Source organism: Anser brachyrhynchus (genome assembly GCF_964034855.1).
Source record: "Anser brachyrhynchus genome assembly, chromosome: 5".
NCBI lineage: Eukaryota > Metazoa > Chordata > Aves > Anseriformes > Anatidae > Anser > Anser brachyrhynchus.
The window spans coordinates 61,030,870-61,050,066 of record NC_137699.1 but is presented as its reverse complement, the minus strand read 5'-3'; the positions used below and the strand labels follow the sequence as shown (position 1 = coordinate 61,050,066).

The 19,197-nt window shown below is 47.8% G+C and overlaps 1 protein-coding gene across 1 annotated transcript in view; it reads left to right on the top strand.

Moving 5' to 3' along the window:
* The window catches only part of LOC308195268 (uncharacterized protein), a 74,443-nt gene that overhangs the window by 15,234 nt on the left and 40,012 nt on the right, over window positions 1–19,197 (top strand). The window contains exons 4-6 of the mRNA XM_080592360.1: window positions 3,500–3,602; window positions 12,022–12,174; window positions 12,404–14,966. Of these exons, the coding sequence (XP_080448486.1) occupies window positions 3,500–3,602; window positions 12,022–12,174; window positions 12,404–12,487 (340 nt within the window). The 3' untranslated portion in view covers window positions 12,488–14,966. The remainder of the gene's footprint in view (window positions 1–3,499; window positions 3,603–12,021; window positions 12,175–12,403; window positions 14,967–19,197) is intronic.

Genomic DNA, 19,197 nt, shown 5'->3' with positions numbered 1-19,197 from the left:
TAGGCTTTTGGGGAATGACTTCTCTATAATTCTTCCTCCTGCTCCTAAAAAGTGCTGATGGGCAAAACAAATCTTGCAATCATTAGAGATGTAGCATTTCTGGAAGAGGCTTCACTTGGTGTGCTCCAAGGGGAAACACTGAGGTTGCTGAGACAGCACTGGGAAAAGACACAGATGTTCTTGTACTCACAGCCCAAAGCCTTAGGTTTGCTGGCCTCAAAGTGTTCTGGAGGTTTCTGCTTGCTCCCTTTAAAATCTAGGGTGAAAACGGCCATTGTAAAGATCACAACCTTTTGAAATTTGAGAAAGGACCTGTTACTTGGGCTGGAAACCTCTAACGCTTTGGAAGTTACGAACAAACAAGACGGAAGCTGGCCATGTGAAATCAATGACTATGTCAAGAGTAGAAGAGAAGGCACCAAAAAGCTGAGGGTTTTGAAACTGTTTATCTAAGTTTCTTCCATGGCCCCTCTTATCTCAGCATCACTGCACCTCCCAGATGGTAATACGTTTATCTTCTTGCCAACACCCTCGCAGGGTTCCTATCCCTATTTTACAGTTAGGAGACCCGAGTGCGGGCGCTGAGTGATATGCCCAGTGGCACTTGGGGTTTCTGTGGCAGATCAAGGAATGAAGCTCAACTTTCCCATGCCCCGGGCTAATTCCTTAACCCCATGGGATCCTCCTAGAAATGAGCAGAATGGCTTGGCAAAACACAGCAGCATGTGGAAGTAATGCTCCAGTGCAGTATGGGGGAGCCCATCTTCAACCCCAGAAATGTAAGAATTGGCATTTAAGTCTTGGCCTTTTGGAGCAAGTTGATGCTGTGTGGTGGGGAGCTGAAGCTGGCTCTGGGATGAGCAGAATACAGCTGCATGGGGCAAAGTTTATTGGTGTGGGTATAGCACTGTGCTGGCCAGGCTGTGCCGCATTGGGGGCCAGCTCTACACAGCGCTGGGTGTGTGGATATTGCTGTCCGTGCAGAGCAGCTGGGATTTCAGGTTCCTTTATCACCCAAGGCCAGAACTGGATTGCCTTGATGCCAGCAGACCAGTGGATCCTCCAGTTCACCTTTGCAAGGGTATTATCCTGGGTTTTGCAAAATTTCCCTTCCAAAATGGGTCTGGCAGTTTCAGCCTTTGAGCTGCCAGTTGCTCGTGAGTTACTCCACGCTCTTACTCCTCCCTTCCTACCAACTCCATCTCCCAATCCCTGCTCTTCCCAACACTACAGCAGCAGAATACTCTAATCCTAACAAAGTGCTTTAAAATCACAAAGCGATGGGGTGGGGGAATGAATAACAGGAGAGACTGAATATTTACCGTGTCCAGGTTACCTAATAACTGCTTGCTTCATTCATTGATAATGTTTAAACTATTCCAAACTGCAGCATCTAATAAACGCTACTAAATAGTGCCATGCCCATAACTTGATTGCAGTAATCCATCAGGGACATGTTTCAAAATGTCAACCTTTCTCAGCAGTTAGCTGGAAAACTAGTTCTTAGTGTGAGCGTTGGGAAAAGCCGGTGTTTCAGATGCCGCTGGGTGTGGTAGATGCTGATTCTGAAATGGAGTCTGCACGTTCCTTTTTACTCTGTGCTGGTGTCCAAAGCCCCTTTTAGGAGGGCAGAGTAATAACGTACAGACAGGCAGGCAGCCTCAGCCTGAAGCAGACAGCTCGATTAGAAGGGCGGTGAGGTTGCAGGACAAAGGGAAGGTGAAGACAAGCACAGAAGGCAGCGATCTCCGTTGGCTGCCTGCCTGCTCCTCGCTGCCATTCATGGTGGTTTCGCTGAACAGGCGAACTGGTGTGCTGTCAGTCGGGAATGCTGTCAGCTCCTCGAAACCTTGTTTTCTGAGGGCTTGCTCTCCCGTGCACACTCAGCAGTCTCTAATAGAAGCAAAAAAAAAAAACTCTTCCGTTGTCATCGTAAGGTAGGCAACACATCATGAAGTCCTCAACTAAGAAGATCCTAGATGAGTGTCTCATTTGCATGTGTAACAAAGCCTTGGGTAATCACCAAGAGGACGCTGGACTCAGTTAAAAGACTTGGACGATAGCACCGGGTATTTGGAAAGAGGCATCTATGCACAGCGATTCCTTGATCTGCCTCAGATTTGAGTTCATGCGCTCATCTTGGAAAAAGATGCTGCAGCAGCTTCACAGTGCATCTGGAAATTCCAGATTTTTGTGGAAAGCACTGAATCAGGAGGTGGGAGGTTGGGGATGGCTTCATTTATTTAAGCACCATTTATTTAAGCAACATGGAAAAAGGGTGGAAGGGTTCCCTGGGCAGCCAGCAGAAGGGAGGAATAACCAGGGCTGCTCACACGGCAGAGCTCATGGAGGAGATCCTGAGCCCAGATCTGGCGGGTTGCAGCACTTTAGCTATGACATTACACAAAGTCTTTTGAAGATTTCCTCTTGGCACAGCCTGCTGCATCATCACGGAGGTAAAGCAGGGAACGATCTAAATCTTGTCAGGAGTTGTAAAGTAGTCAGAACGGCTGGCTGCAAAATTAGCCCCTTCCCAGAAGAAGGAAGCGAGGTGGCTGTAGGCATGGAAGAGTGGGAGGTGTGAGTGGTGCAGCAGAGGACTGTAGCAGGCTGGTTCTGGCCTTGAGATGCAAATTAAAATAAGTGAAGGTGAGTCAAGGTCTGGAGAAAGGGGAGATGAGTACAGTAAAGTCATTATACAGAAAGACCCCTTTTTCTGAAGTTTCACAAAGCTTTTATCTACCCAAAGCACAATAATCTATATATCTAATTCCCCCCTTCACCCTCCCTCCTCTCCTCACCCCCCTTTTTTAATGGCACAAGTCTCAGGGATGGTTTTGCTTTTATCTGCTGCTGTGTACTGCTGGTAACTCGTGGCATTATTCCAAGGTGACTGCCCACATCTAGGTCTGATCGTGCTCTGACTGTGGAGGTGACAGTGGCATGGCCAGGACACTTTCTGGGCTTAATTTCCTGCCATTTCCTCTCACTGGTGAGTGTCACATCCTCCAGAGTGATCAATGGCCCCTGTACAGAGGTTCTTAGCTTCACAGAGATGTCGTTCACACCTCAAGCCATCCACTTCCCCACCATATGCTTCTCGTGCTTGCCTTTCCTGATCATGTATGTCCCCAGTCTCTCTGTCCACATTTGCTCCGTCTTTGTCTTTAACGAGACAAATTTTAAAGTTCAGGAAAGAAAGCCTCATTGTTGAGCTTTGGGGATTGCTTGTGGGAGAAACCCCATGGGTGGCTGAAATACTCCAGCATTCCCCTTTTAAATTTTGATTTACACTGTGCAGAATGGGTAGCGTTCCCTGGAAACAGCACCACTCCTCCCCCAGCACCCCGGCCCTTTTAAAACAAAATTGAAAGACAGAAAAGCTTTGGGCAACTCTTCATTTGTAAACATTGCGTCTTGCATTTTGTTTCTGCCATACACTAAAATATTAACATTTTCTGTACTAACATTTTATGGCCTCCTCTTGCATGTTTTCCAGACACTGTCATGTTGCACTGGGAGCTCCACATCTTGCTGTCTGTGCTCGGCCTCTCATCGCAGACTCAAACAGCTTCCACAAAGCAGAGATGCTGACTGCACTGGTAATCCCCCTCTGTTCAGAAAAACTCCCGTTCTTTCATCACCTCGCAGGGATATTTCGAAGGGATTGCTCAGACTTGAGCTGTGCCCTCCCAGAACTGAGAATCCTTCATTTTCATCTCGGGCTAAGTGACCATTTCTAAGGGGATTGATCTGAAACAGGCACTGAATCCTTTTCCTTCCTGAACCAGCTTTAACAAATAGCAGGGTGCAAACACAAATTGCTTAGCGGTTGCTGAAAGGCAGCTGAACAAAGGGCTTTGAAAAGCTGAGCCTCCACCACGAGCGTCGGCTGTGCTCCAGCTCCTGGAGGTCCCATTGAGCGGCACTGGGAGCTTAGCAGAGAGCGGGTGCAGGTTCTTCACGAGGTGGTTTGCCTGGGACACACTTCAAAAGCATTAAGGCTGATGATTTATCTTGCTGATTGAACGAGCTGAGCTGCCAGCGCATGTGCTAGGTGTGGCTGGATGGAGAGAAAGGCGGCTGCACGGCAGCCACGAGCACCTCTCCCTCTCCCGCACCTCTCCCTCTCCCTCTCGCCCCATGGAGGAGAGGATTTCATCCTTTCAGAGACAGCCCATGCCTCCTCACTGCCTAAAGCGTGTAGCTTGGAGGGAAAATGCCTTAGCAGTTTGGGACTTTTATAGTTACTGCCATGCACTCATGTAATGTTATGCTCTTTTTGTAATCAAACCTTGGAACCTTGGGCTGCTTTTTGCCACCATTAGCTGAGAATAATCATAGGTCAGTGTTCAAATTGCATGAATTCGGTTCTGGGCTGGTGCCTCATCCTGAGCGACTGCTGAATCTGTGGGTTTGCTGCACACACACCACAGGGGCCTAATAGACGGCTCTTTGTGGCAGGCTGGCAGCACTCGGTTGTGCCAAGTGCTCTGTTTTTAACATTTAACAACAGTGGTGGGTTTATTTTATTTTGTTTTATTTTGTTTTGTTTTATTTTGTTTTATTTTATTTTGTTTTGTTTTATTTTATTTTAATTTAATTTAATTTTGTTTTGTTTTGTTTTATGTTGTTTTATTTTATTTTTTATTTTTAAGAGGAATGACTGAATTAGCTCATAACCTGTAATCGGTATTAATTCTTTTGACTGTTCTTGGGTGTGTTATAGATGATCATTGTTGTCTGACCCTAGCTAAGGCCATTTCTAGAAAATGCTTTGTGTGACTTTGTGTATATAGCAGAAAGGAATGCAGCTTTCCCCTAATTATATACTGGTAATGCAGGAGGAGACATTTCTAGTTCTGCTTCTGAAACTATTTCCTTTGAGTGCTGATTAGCCAGTGATAGCAGTAACCTCTGAGACCGTTTTGAAGAGGAGAGACAAGGCAGGAACAAATACAGTTTCATCACTTGAAGCCTTGCATAGATTGTAGCAGCAATTGAGCCATCAGTAAGTCACTGGGGATAATATAGTTAAACTGCTCTGTATTTTAATAAGATTAAATCAATTCAGTTCTTTGCCTGTCTTTTCAAAGCCAGTGCTGTATGGTGGTCAGTAGCTCAGCCATCCCTAAGTTGGGAAACAAAGAACTGAAGTTTCATGTGTTTAAACTGAAGAACTGAAGAAGATGTGAAGAATGGTTTCTTTACATGCAGTTTGCTGCATTAGATGTATAGAAAAATTATCACAGTATAAGCAAGTCACATTTCCCAATCAGCTATGCCTATCTGATTTGCCTTTGTTCTCAGTTCTTTAATTTTATTTAGATCTCCTGACAGGCGTGTGAAGGCATTTCTTACTGTATGTGCTGCAAGTACAATGAATTTCTTACAGAAGTGAGTTCAATTGTCAATACCATTTATTACGGTATTAGTTAAGGCGCTCTGAATAAATCAAAGGATTAACGTTATCTCTTGGGTAGAATAGAGGAACAGAACATGATATTGCTCTTGTATAACTGATGCTCAATATTTTTTCAACCTTTCATTTGCAAAAATGTAAGGGGGTTCCCTAAAGTGGGTTCTTTTCTGTGAGTCTGAGCTGGTAACACAGCTTTTACCATTTAATTGTTAAAAAAGGTGTTTACGTCACCATTATTTTTTATAGGTAGGTATTGCTATATTTAAATATATTTGGGCTGCTGCGTCAATGCATTTAACACTTCTGGAGCTGAATGTTTCATTCATGAATTGTTCTATCCAAAACAGACAAAAGTGAAAGAAATCATATCAGTTAATTGCTGCTCCTGGGCTGGGCTATAGACATGACGATAATCCTGCATTAGCTCTGGGTGAAGGGCATTCATGTGGACATTTACTGAACCTCGTCTGACCTGTGGCAACTGCTGCTCATTGAAGAGCAGCTCATTAAAGAGCAGCAGCATCACTGCGTGTGCAGACCTACAGTGGTGAATACAGGATTAGATGTTAACCCCTCTGGTTTAGCTGATCAGAGAGGTTAAGAGATGACTTGGCTGTGGTCGTGGAGCACCTGCGTAAGGGAGACGTTTCTAATAGGAGTCAGTGCTTCATTCTAGCAGAATAAGTTACATGGAAATGAGAGTCAGCTTAATTAGAGCTGGAGGACTCTGAGGGAGGAAGGCAGCTAACCTTGCCAACAGTGTTCCAAGGACAAGTTGGATTTTCCATCATGCACGTCTTTATGTTGAGTCTGCATATCTCCCGGAGGATGGGTCATAGCTCAGTCAGGAGTTATGGGCTTGAGGCAGGAATTGGGTTATTTGCTATGCAGAAGGTCAGGACACAGTCGTTAAGGCCTCTCTGGGCCCTAAAGTCTATGAATTCCAGCAAGAATTATTGCACGGTCACCATGGCCGGTCTTGAACTTGGGGAAAATATTAATTGCCAAATAACACATGTCAAAGATGCCTTATAAATGAAAAAAGGAGACAGCAGTGTTGCCCTATGGGTCATTTATCCTGTGGCATATGATGCCAAAATCTGATTCATTAATCTATATCAAGTTAGAGCACGGCTTTGAGGTTCAGCAGTGGTGGGACTCAGAAGATCTTGGTTCTGTCAGAGGCTTTCTGTTTGATCTGAGCTAAGCTTTCACCTTTGCTCCGTGTGGGTATTTATTTTTCCAGTATCCAACATGAAGTACTATGGTGCCTTGCAACAGATACCAACCAGCTATGGACCACACCTGAAACCATTTGCAACCTTTGCATCCCCAGAGATCCTGCGAGGCAGTAGAAGTTCACAGAAATTTATTTTCAAAGCTTCTGATTCTGAGCAACACAGAAGCCGGGCAGTTTTTGTGGAATCTGGATTTCATTTACATAATCCCCCCAGTACAATTCACTGATATTTCAGTCCCTACAAGAGCGACATGAATGGCACACAGAATGTGCTTATTTCTTTGGACTGCCATTTAAAAATAACTTGTCGTTAGGAGTGTGTCCAAAAAACACAGGATTTAAAAATAACTCTGCTAATGAGAGCGGATTGGCAGTAGCAGTGCTATAGGTTAGAGCCTATGCGTGTGCCTGCGCCTGCCCTCCCAGATCATCGGCCCTGGCTTTTCTGCAGCTGAAGAAGAGATGTAGTGCTGCTCATCCTGCCTTGTTTTCTCTTTGGCTTGGAAACCCAAAGTTCTGTGGGGATATCTTTGAAAGCTGCTTCTGTACAAGGCCATGAAAACCCTGCACCCCAGAAAAATCTCCCAAGCAGGGGCTCTGCGCACTGAAAACCCATGGGGAAGGCTCTTTTATTCCAAAAGGAGTCCCACTGTGTGTGGAAATCTGAAAGATGCCCTCAAAAAAAATCAGCCCTTCACGTTACAGTATAGATGGAGAGAGGCTGAAAATGAATTTCAGCTTTCAAGCGACTTTATGCTGCCTCCTTGATTGACTTGCCAGTTTTAATACTGTAAATTGAGGGATTGCGTGTAATGCATTCATGCCGTTCTTGTCTGGAATGAAGCAAGAACATAATTTATGGGGATATTCTCATCTCAGCCTTTGAGGAATTAGCTTCAATTAACTCTGTTGGGAATTGCATGTGTCGGGTGTCAGAAAGCCATCAAGTTTTCTTTAGAAATGCCTGCTGCTGCGCGCATTTCATTCTTCGGCTGTCTGAAGGGTTTTAGTGGTGGATAAGGATTCAAAGCTGGGGAAACACATATCTGGGTGACCAAGTTTCACAGGGTTAATACCGCACACAGATGATGGACAGGACCGTAGCTGAGTGCATTGCAGTCCATTGTAATTTATAGCCACCCAGCTTGGTTGGGAGAGGGTTTGGGGAGGGTTGAGCAGCTTGTGAACCCAGAGCACAGGAAAAGCAAACACGCCAGAGGGCACGGGCTGTAAAATAGGATCTCTCCAGATAAATCTTTCTGACGTCCATGAGAATTAGAAAGGACATCGACTTCAGGCTGAGAGTGGCCAGTGATCGCGGCTCTGACATCCTTCGGCTGCAGTCTGCATGCCAGGTTTGAGGGAAGCCCTAAGGAAAGTGGGGTGGCAAGGGTGAGGGATTGGGGTCCCAGTGCATCGCAGTGCTGGGGTGCAGCAGCGGAGTCCCCCGGGGCACACCAGGGAAGATTGCCCTTCATCAGGTGCTGTGGAATCAGATGAGAGCAGCTCGACAGGAGCAGCTTGCCGTTGTGATGGACCCCTGAGCCACAGCATGATGCCACCCGCCAGCCTCACCGAGATGGAAGGGACGTGTGGCCTGCCAGACTTCATTAGGCTGCCGCATCAAAATACAGCACGGGAGAGCCGTGAGCTTCAGACAGCCCGAGCGATACTCCCTGTGTCTTGGCTTGCCAGCGATGGCTCCGTAATTACCCTATCAAGCATCGTCTTGAATCTGAGAAGAGTGGAGGGTGCTTATTTTCACTCTTAGCGCACATTCTTCAGCTCTCTCTTAATTTCTGTGCTAGTGGGGACAGAATCAGGCAAAGATGTCTGATGCTCCTTGAAAGCCAAAAATCCCCCCCTGCCCCCTTGATTAGCACTTCATTATCAGCTGCCACCCACCAGGGCAGGCACCGAAGTCATTTTGTTGGCGGACTGTTTCCCAGCAATGCCCTTACACCTAAACAGCCAATTCTCTATCCACAGCTTATCCCAAAGATTAAAAACCCAACCGAGCTCGATCTGAGCAAATCCAAACCAGTAATCCTAATCAGTTCTGTCGCTAAAAGTGCGTTAATATGGCACAAGAGGGAGCGTGGCTTTCTTCCAGCAGATACAACACTCACAGCTCGTTTGGGCGGGGAGTTTTTCTGCTGCTGTGTATTGACACAAAGGAGCACTTGGCTTGATAATGCCTTCTGGCTGCTGTCACGATGCGAATATTAAGAACAAATTAAGGTGTAAGATTAAACTCTGGAAGTTGTTACCTGTTCACGGTGAGGTAGCAGTTGCTTCTTTATCTTTTTTTCACACCAAAACATTGGCTGTCATCACTTGGGGGTTTAAAAATAAAATTTGTCTCCTACCTTATTCAGGAAACAATTAGAATCTGAAATCTCCTGTAATATTTCTGCTACGGCATTTCTAATCTGCAATTAAATCTGTCATGGGCTGCAGCATGACTGGCTGCAAGCCCCATGAACGCTGGCTTGTCGGGGTGGCTTGCTCATGGAGCCGGTTCAAAGCGACGCGGACACGGCAGCTTGCGGAAATTGAAAGCCGGCTCGAAGTTCGTCACGGCCACAGAAATCCTGAGGCTGGCGAGACTGAGGCTGGTGTCAGGGTGGGGTGGGGATTGCTGTGCACTGGGGCTGTGCAGCCCAGGCTCTGGGTGGCCCCAGTGTCTTGCCATGCAGACTCCCACCGTCGTGGGAGATAGGAAAGGTGGCAGCTATTGCCCGAATTCCCCAAAGGGCAAGCCGTGTCGGGTCCGAGTTAGCAGTGAGCAAAGTCTGTTTGCCGACACGTACCCTTGACATCAGTATTGACAGCGGTAATTGCAGGAGGACGTGTGGTTGGGATGAAAGAGGTGTCTCCTGGGTGACAGACGGTGCTAGTGGCAAAGCTGGCCCAACGCGCTGCCTTCCCAAGTGATCTCAGTGCTAAATGCGGCGTAGCCAAACCTGCAGTCGCTATGGAACTGGGAGGAACCGAGAGAAATGAGCAACAGAAGAAAGCAAGGCTTGCTTTGGAAATGCTTAAGCTGAGTAAACACAGCTAAAAATAACCTGCTCCTTAATGAGACGGGGAAGCTGGAAAAAGCGTGGAGAAATTCTCGTGAACAGTCATATGAAGGATGAGTTCAAGGAGATGGCAGCAAAACCGCTGGTTGGAGGGCAGGGTTGTACGTGCGGGTGCCCAGGGCTGGGGAGAACACGGGCTGCAAGCCCTCAGCTTGTCCGAGCCCACCCAGAGGGACCCTGTCCCCTCCTCGGCACCTGCCTGCAGGGCGCTGGTGATGAGTGGCAGGAATTCAGGGAATAGCACCGGCAGCGTGCTGGGGCTGCAGAGGCTGATTTATGCGGCGATGCTGACAGCGAGCTATGTGCATGGCTTAGCTAAGCACCCCTCTTGACATGGGATGAGGGTAGGAGAGATCAGGTAAGAGCACACAGTCCTCTGAAAGCCTGAAGTGCTGGTGAGGAAGGAGGGGTATTTTTGGTGGTGAGCGAGATAATGAAGAACACAATGGGGTGGCAAGGGAAAATGAAAACTGTAATGAGGACATCTATTAGAGCATTAAACTGCTTTCCAAAGGCAGTGACTGAAGTCCTGTAGTGAAATCTGGGAATTGCAGTGCAAGTGTAGCATCCTGTGATGAGAGTTGTCCCATGATGAGGATTGAGACTAATTAAGTAGTTTCCTCCTCTCTGCTTTGAAAGAGTGCCCTGCCCAGTCCTGTCCTACCTGGCAGTGCTTGTTCTTAGCAGCCCCCTGATAATGCTGAGTGAAACATCTTCCTTCCAAAAACACAGGGGTGACTTGGAAAGAGATTGCCCCTAGGTGAGCACCACAGTTAATATTTCAGATCCAAGAGAGTTTCCAGGCTGGAGCACTTGTGAATTTAGCTTCCCCAGTGGCACAGTACCCAGATGAAATAAATTTTTTCCAAACTCCATTTGGAAACTTGAACATTTTGCTCAATAATGGGCAAGAGCTGCTGCAAATGCTGCCATCCCCACAGTAGCTCCGCGTTTCTCCTGATTCACCCAGAGATACAGATTTGCTGAGGCTACTGGAAACGAGCAGCTTGATTGGGAAATGCAGGAAATGTATTAACACGTGGCCAGGCAGCAGCTTAGCAAATCTTGCCAAAAATCTCTCTGGCTGCCTGCGCTTTCCCTCTGCATTTACTGTCCTTTCATCTTCATTAACCTTTTATAGCTCTGTCTGATTGCTGCAGATTTCCCACCATTTCCTACCAAAATGTCACTCTAACAGCTTTGTTATGGGCAGCCGATATCGATGTTGGACATCACAGGGCTGTTAACATCTAAGAGAGCGATTGAGATGGGATGGAGCTGTTTGTGAGCGATGCCAACGATGAGGGTCCGACCACCACCGAAGCTGCAAGGAATGCATGTAAGAGGGGAGCAGGAGTGCCATCACCCTACAAAAAGCACCACAATGGCTCTCCCAGATGACTGATAGTGTTGTGAGAAATTCAGCAGCTTCTGCAGCTCATTGACCCATTGCATAAATGGGTCTTTAAATAATGAAAAATTAAATTAAATAAATTGAATAAATGCTCTTTTGCAACCGATTTTTGGGGCCAAGTTTAAAATGCCAGCAACAACAACAACAAAAATCAAAAAATGTTCCTTTTTAAGAGTTTGCAAAAGATGCTTGTCAGCTGCTGCAGTCTTTGTGAGTCTGGGTGTGGCTTTTTTTGGGTATAACTCAGAGATTTCCATTGTCTAGCAGCTAGCTGGCGCATTAAATTGTCATGGATCACATCTTTTTCATCACACATGCACAAACCTGGAAGATTAATTACACTCCCTTTTGTAAAACGCAGCATCCCAAGTGATTAGGGAAGAAATGAATCAAGAATATGAATTTAAGTACCTAAAAGCAACGCAGCCATAGCTCGGCTTGAAAGAAAACAGCTGCCAAGGAAAATAGTAAGACAAAAATGTGGAGCAGTGTCTCTGAGGCTGGGGGAGGGAAAAGGGCTCGGGATGCTCCCAGAAGTGTTTGGACTGACCTGGGGCCCTGACACCTTGAGATGGGATTGCATCAGCTCCAAAACTCATGCAGGGTGTTTTGTAAGGGACAAGCAGGCTAAACTGGAGGTTTTTCAGTGTACGGTGATTTCCTTCCAGTTAGGACTCAAGAATTTTTCACGTATTGGTAAATTCAGCTTTACTCTTAAGGTTCAATGAGTCGTTGCTGGTTTTAAAGGGAAAAGTGGGCATCAGTATGGCACATCCAGGAATGTAGGCAGCATATTTTGTCTTCTGCCCTCCCCACCGCGTGGCTTCTTGCTTACTTTTGTTCTTCCCTTGCATTTTAGGTGCTCTGTGAGGGGAGAGGTGTTAGTGCAAATGGCTGGTGGGGCAGGTCTGTGCTGCGGGGTGGGTGCATGCTCCTGTCCGCAGCTGCCGTGGTCACCTCCAGCAGAGGAGCTGCAGCTACGTGGGTGGAAAATGTGCTTTGCTTGGTGAAGGTGAGTCATGCCACAAGGTGCTGCGCTGTGCAGAGGCCACGCTCCGTGTCGGAGGTGTGAGTGTTGCATGGGGTCTGCAACAAATGCCATATTCAGGTTGTGTTTTCAGGCTGATGCAGTACATGGTTTTGGTCCAGCATGTTCTTCATCTGTTTTTATACTCTCTCTTTCTGACCCCTCCTTTGCTTCCTCCAACGCTGTCCCCACTGTTTTTTTTTTCCCCAAACAGACTGCCACTGCCTGCCTAGAAAAGAGATGCAAACGTAGCAGAGCTGGAGTGGGAGACGTAACCATCTCCAGATGTGTGCCGTGAGTGGGCTGGGAACAAGCTGTTCCCCGGGCTTCGATGGCAGTGAGGGACAAGCAAGTCCAGGAAAAGCTTTGAAGGGTGAAAAGGAGAGAGTCAAGGGAAGCAGTTGCCCAGGAAGACTGGAATTTCAGCCAGTGGGTATTTTTAGCACAGACCCGGGCAATAAGCTGTAACTTGACCCTGTGCTGGGGGATGAACTGGGAGACCACTCAAGGTGCTGCACAACACCATTTGCTGTGTTTTAGCTATTTACTTGTACTTATGTAATATTTAAAGGCTCTTTTTTTGGCTCGTGGGTGTCTGTTTCTGTGCGTACACATACACACGGAGCAAGGGGCAGGGAGTTCACAGTGTGACCAGACATATATCAGGGTGCTTATCTGTCAGCATATGCAGATAAGGGAGTTATAAAGCTCCAATTTTAGAGAAGAGAGTGGTTTTAAACATGTTTCCTTGAGAAGCAGCGAGGGGGAAGAAGGACTGCACGAAGTCCCACGCTCCCTCCCCTCCCCTCTCCCATCCTCATTCTCCCAGGGCTTTTCTCACTGTGGCTGCAGGACCAGTGGGACCCCTCTGAGGGCTCATTTAACTCCTGAGGATGCGAGAATGCCAGCCAGCAAGAGCTGGTGCTGCTTGGGGAAAGGTCTAGTGAGCATCAGGACCAGAGGAGGGAGGAGCTGGGTGGCCAGCTTGGCTGGAGGATGCTGGGGAGCTCTTGTGAAGCACCTCAGGACGGAAATCACAACCTACAATTGTAACATATCAGCCTTTTTAAATAGAGAGAACAAAAAAAAAAAAAAAAAAAAAAAAAAAAGAAAAGGGAAGAAATGGATCTTTTTTCTTCCTCCTGGGAGGAGCTCTTATCTGATTCCTGAAGATTGTTTTAGTGTCTGTGCTATTTTTGTAGCTGGAAGTGCACTCTGTGAAAGAGCAAGCAATGCTGAGAACCTCCGAGAAATTCATTATGAAAGGAGGAGGCCAAAAGTTGAGCTGGGACACGGAAAGCAAACAACCACGTGCTTTGCAGCCTCCAAATTTGATCTCCCTCTCTGATGCCCTACCAGCCGTATGGCTCCGAGACAGCTGGGCTGGAGCAAACAGCCTTGGGGCCACCCGGGGGTCTGCTGGGCAGGATAAAGTTACTCGAGCATCCTCACCCTGCCGCTAACATGTCACATTTGCAGTTCACTATTGATTTCTGGGACTCAGGATCCCAACAGCCACCAACCAGTGGACCAGAACAAACTCCAGACCTTTTGGGAATTGACAGAGCTGAGATGCAGAGTGCAGTCTTTCACCACTTGGCTGCTCTTGCTCTCCAGGTCATCCATCTGTATGCAGCCACCACCACTCCCCTGCAATGCCAGGGGGCAATAGCTCAGAAAATGGACCCCTCTTTGCTGTTTTTCCTGTGTGGTGAGGGGTGCAGTGATAAGTGTGGGATGCTGGCCTGTTTCACTCTTGCTCATTCAGAGAAACAGGATAGAGCTGCCAATTTTTTAATTTAAATTATTATTATTTTTTTTCACAGTGCTGAGAATCATGTGTTTGAAAATCTTGCAGAAGGTCTTTTTTTTTTTTTTCTGTAATGCACAATCCAAAGCAACGATCTCTTGATGTATGGCTGCTGACAGGTGCCCATCTGCTCCCCTGGAAGCTCATCTTTCATGCCTCATCTCCTCCAGCATGTGAGATGGGGCGAAGCAGCGTGCCTGTCTGCAGCCGAAGGGGATGCTGCATGCAGGACTGCATCGCTCCGCAGATGGCTGCCATGCAATATAATCTGCTCAGCCTTCTGGTGTCGGAAACATTGCTGGCTGTGCATGCAGGGCAGGGGGAGAAGAGAAATGCTGCTGCTGCAAAGATAAGCATGTGTTTGCTATGTTCCTGAATGCTGAGGAACGGGAGACCTGCGTGCTGGCAGCAGGGAAGAAGTTAAATTTTGATAGCATCTTTGTTAAGCCAGGAAAACTTTGACCTCTGCCTCTTCTTTACTTCTAACTGAATTCAGGAGATTATGACAAAGCCTGTGTGGGCGTGTTCCCAGAGCTCGGTTTCCAAAAGATGGAAATACCATCTTCCTCCCCTCCGGAGATTTCGGCAGCGGGAGCTGGAGCTGGAGCGCTGCTGCCGAGACCCCCCAGCACCCACACCCTCACCCTCTGCTCGTGGCCAGGAGCGGAGCAGCCAGGGGGGGAGGCATGTCCTGCTGCATCCTGCTGTCCCGAGGAGGGTGATTTATGGTGTTTTGGGGGTCATGGGGGAGCCAAAGGGTGCACACACACCTTCCCTCCCTCTTTGTGAACATATAAATATATTCTAGTGCCTGCTACTGCTGGCTTCTGAATGCGTGGATAGATGTTTGGCCTTGGTTCATCCCACCCTAAATTTGCCTGAGATGCCTGAGTGTGGAGCACAGACATCCTCGGGCTCCCTCTGTTGTCGATGGAGCGAAGCACCTGCGGAAGGTGACCCAGCCCAGGTGAGCGATTCCCTTAATTGCCTTCTGGCTAATTCTGCACCAGCTGGGTGCCTGCAGGTGGCTGGGCAGGATGATGGGGAGAGCAGCGGGCAGGGGTCTCGTTGCACCCCGTGTCTGTTTGTCTTCATGTTTCCTTGTGGTTTTAAGCACGGAGGGTCCACAGTGCCCGTGGGGTCCAGCTCACCACTTGCCAACGCCTCCAGCCCTCTGCAACCAGCCAAAGTCCTAAAATCAACCACCCCGCACTCCACATGCACCCACCCCCCGTGACACCCCCTCGTCCTTCGCTCCATGGTGAAGATCTGGAAGGAGGGCAGGGAGATGCCTTTGCCCATCTCACCTCAAGCTGGCATCTCGGGAGTGAGGAGAAACGAAACAACCAGGAGAGATGAGAGATAGGGCACGGCACACCTTGAGATGAAAGACGTGTGGTTGGTGTTTGAAGAGCTGTGACGTTCCTTGGAGAGGAGGATTTATTTCTTCATTAACTTGGTGCCTGAACAAGTTTATCTTGAAGCACTGAACAAGTGTCATTCATGTTTCCTTTGAGCAAACAAGGCTCTTTGATAGTGCCTACCCTCTTTTGACCTTTATTTTAATTTTGAATGCTACTAATTAACACCGATCGTTCATTCAACCACGAAACTGGTTGTTCCTGCTGAATGCAAAGCAAATGCTTTGTGGTCAGGAGAAAAATGGGGGCAGGTTTCTGTAGGAAAACTCCAAGGTTGCGGGATACCCTATGCAAACAGGGGACTGTTGTGCTCAAACTGGGGAATTTCCTCTCTGGTCCTGTGGAAATAGGAATTTCCTCTCTGGTCCTGGGAATAACACACCCCATAGGAAAGGAGAGGGTGCTCTCAACATATGGCTTGTGGAGGCGGTGCCAGGACTCAGGACCATTTAAACCCTGTTTTTTCTTTTCTTATTTTTCTTTTGAAGTGTCTGGTTTACAGCTACCTTGGCAACTGCTTGAAGAGCACAGCTTTGCTCTGCTCCCAACCTGCTTTCCAGTGTTGCTGGAGTAACGCAGCCTGGGGTTACCTGCCAGCAGGAACCCCAGGGAGATGTCACCAAGTGCTGCCCCAGGCAGCACGTCCCTTTGTCCAGGGGAATGATCCCCCACGCTCAGATGAAGGCAGGAGGGTTCATCTGCCTTGTGCACCAGCCTCAGCCTCTCCAGAGCACCTCTGCACACCAACACCACCCAAAATCCTCAGTCCTGTGCTTGGAGGTTGCCTTCGCCTAAGATGGCCAAAATGCAGCAGAGAGATTGGGTTCAGTCAGTGCCTGAAGGCTTCTGCGGCCAGGAGAGCTGGGCAGGGTTTTGGGGAGGAGGAATGAATTTTGCCAAGAGTGGACCAAGGGCTGGGGTTTCCTTTCTCTGCACAAGTCTTACCTGGTGTTGTATCACCTGGAGAACAAATAGAAACCGAGATCTCTTATGTGAGACGAGCTCCCTGGTGCACACATAATGGAGCTGCTGGTGTTGTGAAGGAGGAACTGGGCAGTTGTCCACATTTTCTACACAGGCTTCATGGAAAAAAAAAACAAAAAAAACAGGATTATGGGCTCTAGCTTGAAACCCTTCCCATTTCATGAGCATGAGTAACCACTGAGACAATGCAGACTGTCGCAAGGAGAGGCTGGAGGGCTCGGATGCCAAATTCTTCCTTCAGTTACCGCAGCAGGACCTTCGGTGCATCACAGCTGGTGGGATAAGGTGGATGGTATCTGGAGACAGGGCTGAAGCCCAACCATGAGCTTCCTGTGGGACTGGGAGCAACTCTACCAGGGCTTTATATTTCCCCTCTGAGGGGCTACAGGACTTCCCCATCTCACCAAGACAAGGATAACAGGAATCGTTAAGGACTAGTAAGGGCTCAGGTACCACAGCAGGACAGAGCTGTCTGGGCAAGTATCGCAGGTTTCCTTGGGACGGGGATGTCGTGGGGACTAGCATGTCACGTAGCAAGGCTAAAATGCTGACCGAAAATGCCAGCTCTCATGCAGACAATCCTGGATCTCGGCTACCAAAGTGCTTTTCAGCTCAGTCTCAGGGAGCTGTGTGGGCTCCTCCTGACCCTCCATGGAGCATGTCCACAGCTCTCACTTGAAGTGCTTTAACAGTGTTACCAGTTCTGGCTCATTTCCTGGGATTAAAAAAAGAAAAAAGAAAAAAGAAGCACATGTGACTGAAAACTTAGTCGCATCAGCAGCACTATTGAATGACAGGCACCGTCTATTTTGGTCTAATAATGAATTCACTATCTAGCAGCCTGCCATCATTGTGGTCCCATGATATTTCTAGCACAAGCATGGGAAGATAAAGCATCCACTGGCAAGGAAAGTTGAGCCTGTAACAGCTTCCAGAGCAGGCCAACAGATCTAAATATGATTTCCTCGTCTCCACACACCGACAGCTCAATGCAGCTAAACAAAACCTCTTTTCTAGCCCCCATGAGAGTTTTTAGCACCCGTGGAGCAATCTGTTCTGCACAACCCTGTGTCTGCTGGAAACCCAGCCTGCCTCTTGCCACACTGCCTCAGCCTGTAAGTCCTATGAATCTGATTTTAAGCAGCATAATCTAGCAGAATAGTTTAAATGTTTCACTCAAGGGCTCCACCACATCTGAGGGCAGTGAATGAATCATGTTCATTCCTTTATCTGATGGTGTGTTTGTGTAAAAGGAGCGACATGCAGTGAGGAACTTGCTGTTGCAGGGAATTTGTGTTTACATAAATCCCCAACCCACAGAATTTACTTATTTATTTATTTTGCCTTGCCATTCCCCGTTTGTAAAATCCTCATTGGGAGCTATTTAAAAACCATCAGCATTCAAATAGTTTACAGGCTGGAGCTGGGAAGGGGGAGGAAATGCATGACTGCAAAGGGATGTATTGTCCAGGGAGCTGGTCTTGTGGTTCTGTAAGAGATTTAAGAAATTTTCTAAAATTGCTTTTTTTTATTATTATTATTTATTATTTTTTAAATGCAGAGAGGAGGGTGTATGTTAAAAGTTCGTGAAGGTACCCACACCTAGGGACATCAATATCGTATTATTTCTACTCTTTGCAAGAATTAATCAATTTATTATGCATCAAGGAAGTGTTACTGGCCCTGAACTGAGCAAGGGGTCTGAATCAGGGTGGGTCCCACATCTGCAAACAGCACATAAGTCCCTCCAAAAGCCTTGAGATCAGGCTCTGAAATCCCAATGATTTATGTGATCTGGCTGACTCCTGATCCCCACCCTGATGTCCTGCTCCAAACATCTCCCTGCAGAAAAGCTCCCATACCCCCCATTTTCGAGGCTCTTGTGCACAAGATGACAGGCTTGACAAGGCAAGCCAAGCACCACAAAGATGGGGAAGACCAAAAGTGAGTTTGCTTGAGCAGCCCAAATTTTCTCCCCCTGCCCCTGCTTTTCCCTTTGGTCTGCCTGGGGTGACCTGTCTCCTGCTCATGGTTTCCTTGCCTGGTGCTGTCATTGAACCCTTCCCAAGTTCAGGTTTTCCTTTCCTCCTTACGCTTATGGTCTCCTGAGCTGTAATAAAATGGTCATTGTGCACGGGCAGAAGGCTGATCCCTGCCATGGAGGTTCACTCATTTCCCACTCCTTGCACACTGCAGTGGGGAAGACCAAAGTAAAGCCCACCAGAGTGCTTTCAGATGGGCCACACCAGGTAGATTTTTCAGTCCTGTGTATGAAGCAGGTGAATCGTTGCCTGCAATAACCAACAGTTTTCAGCCCTTTCTTGAGCAGGTGCCCCGTGCAGGGAGTACCAGCCAAAACAACCTCAGGGCTTCAGGGCACGTGAAAGCAGGGTTTGTGACTTGGAGGTGCCTGGCAGCCTTACAGATCGGCACCCTAATACCACAGCTCCACGCGTGGCACAGATTATCTCAGTGATGCCCATGTCTGCCTTTGTAAAGGTTATGGATACAAGCTCTCCTGGTGAGCACCAGGTCTCGTGTCTAACCACAGAGGGCCCTGTGCAAGGTGGCCATGGCAGCAATCCAGAGCCCCGGTGTGGTTGGCACATAGCAGGGAAGGCTGTCCTTGGGCACCCCCATGATCACCGACCAGCACTTTGTGACACTTTTCCTCCACATGAACACATCAGCAGCAGGAAGCCTTCAGCCCCAGGCCTGCCTCCATCCCGGTTGAGGCTGACCGTGGGGCTATGACTGATGCTGTGGAAAATCCCCTTCGATGGAGCAACCTCT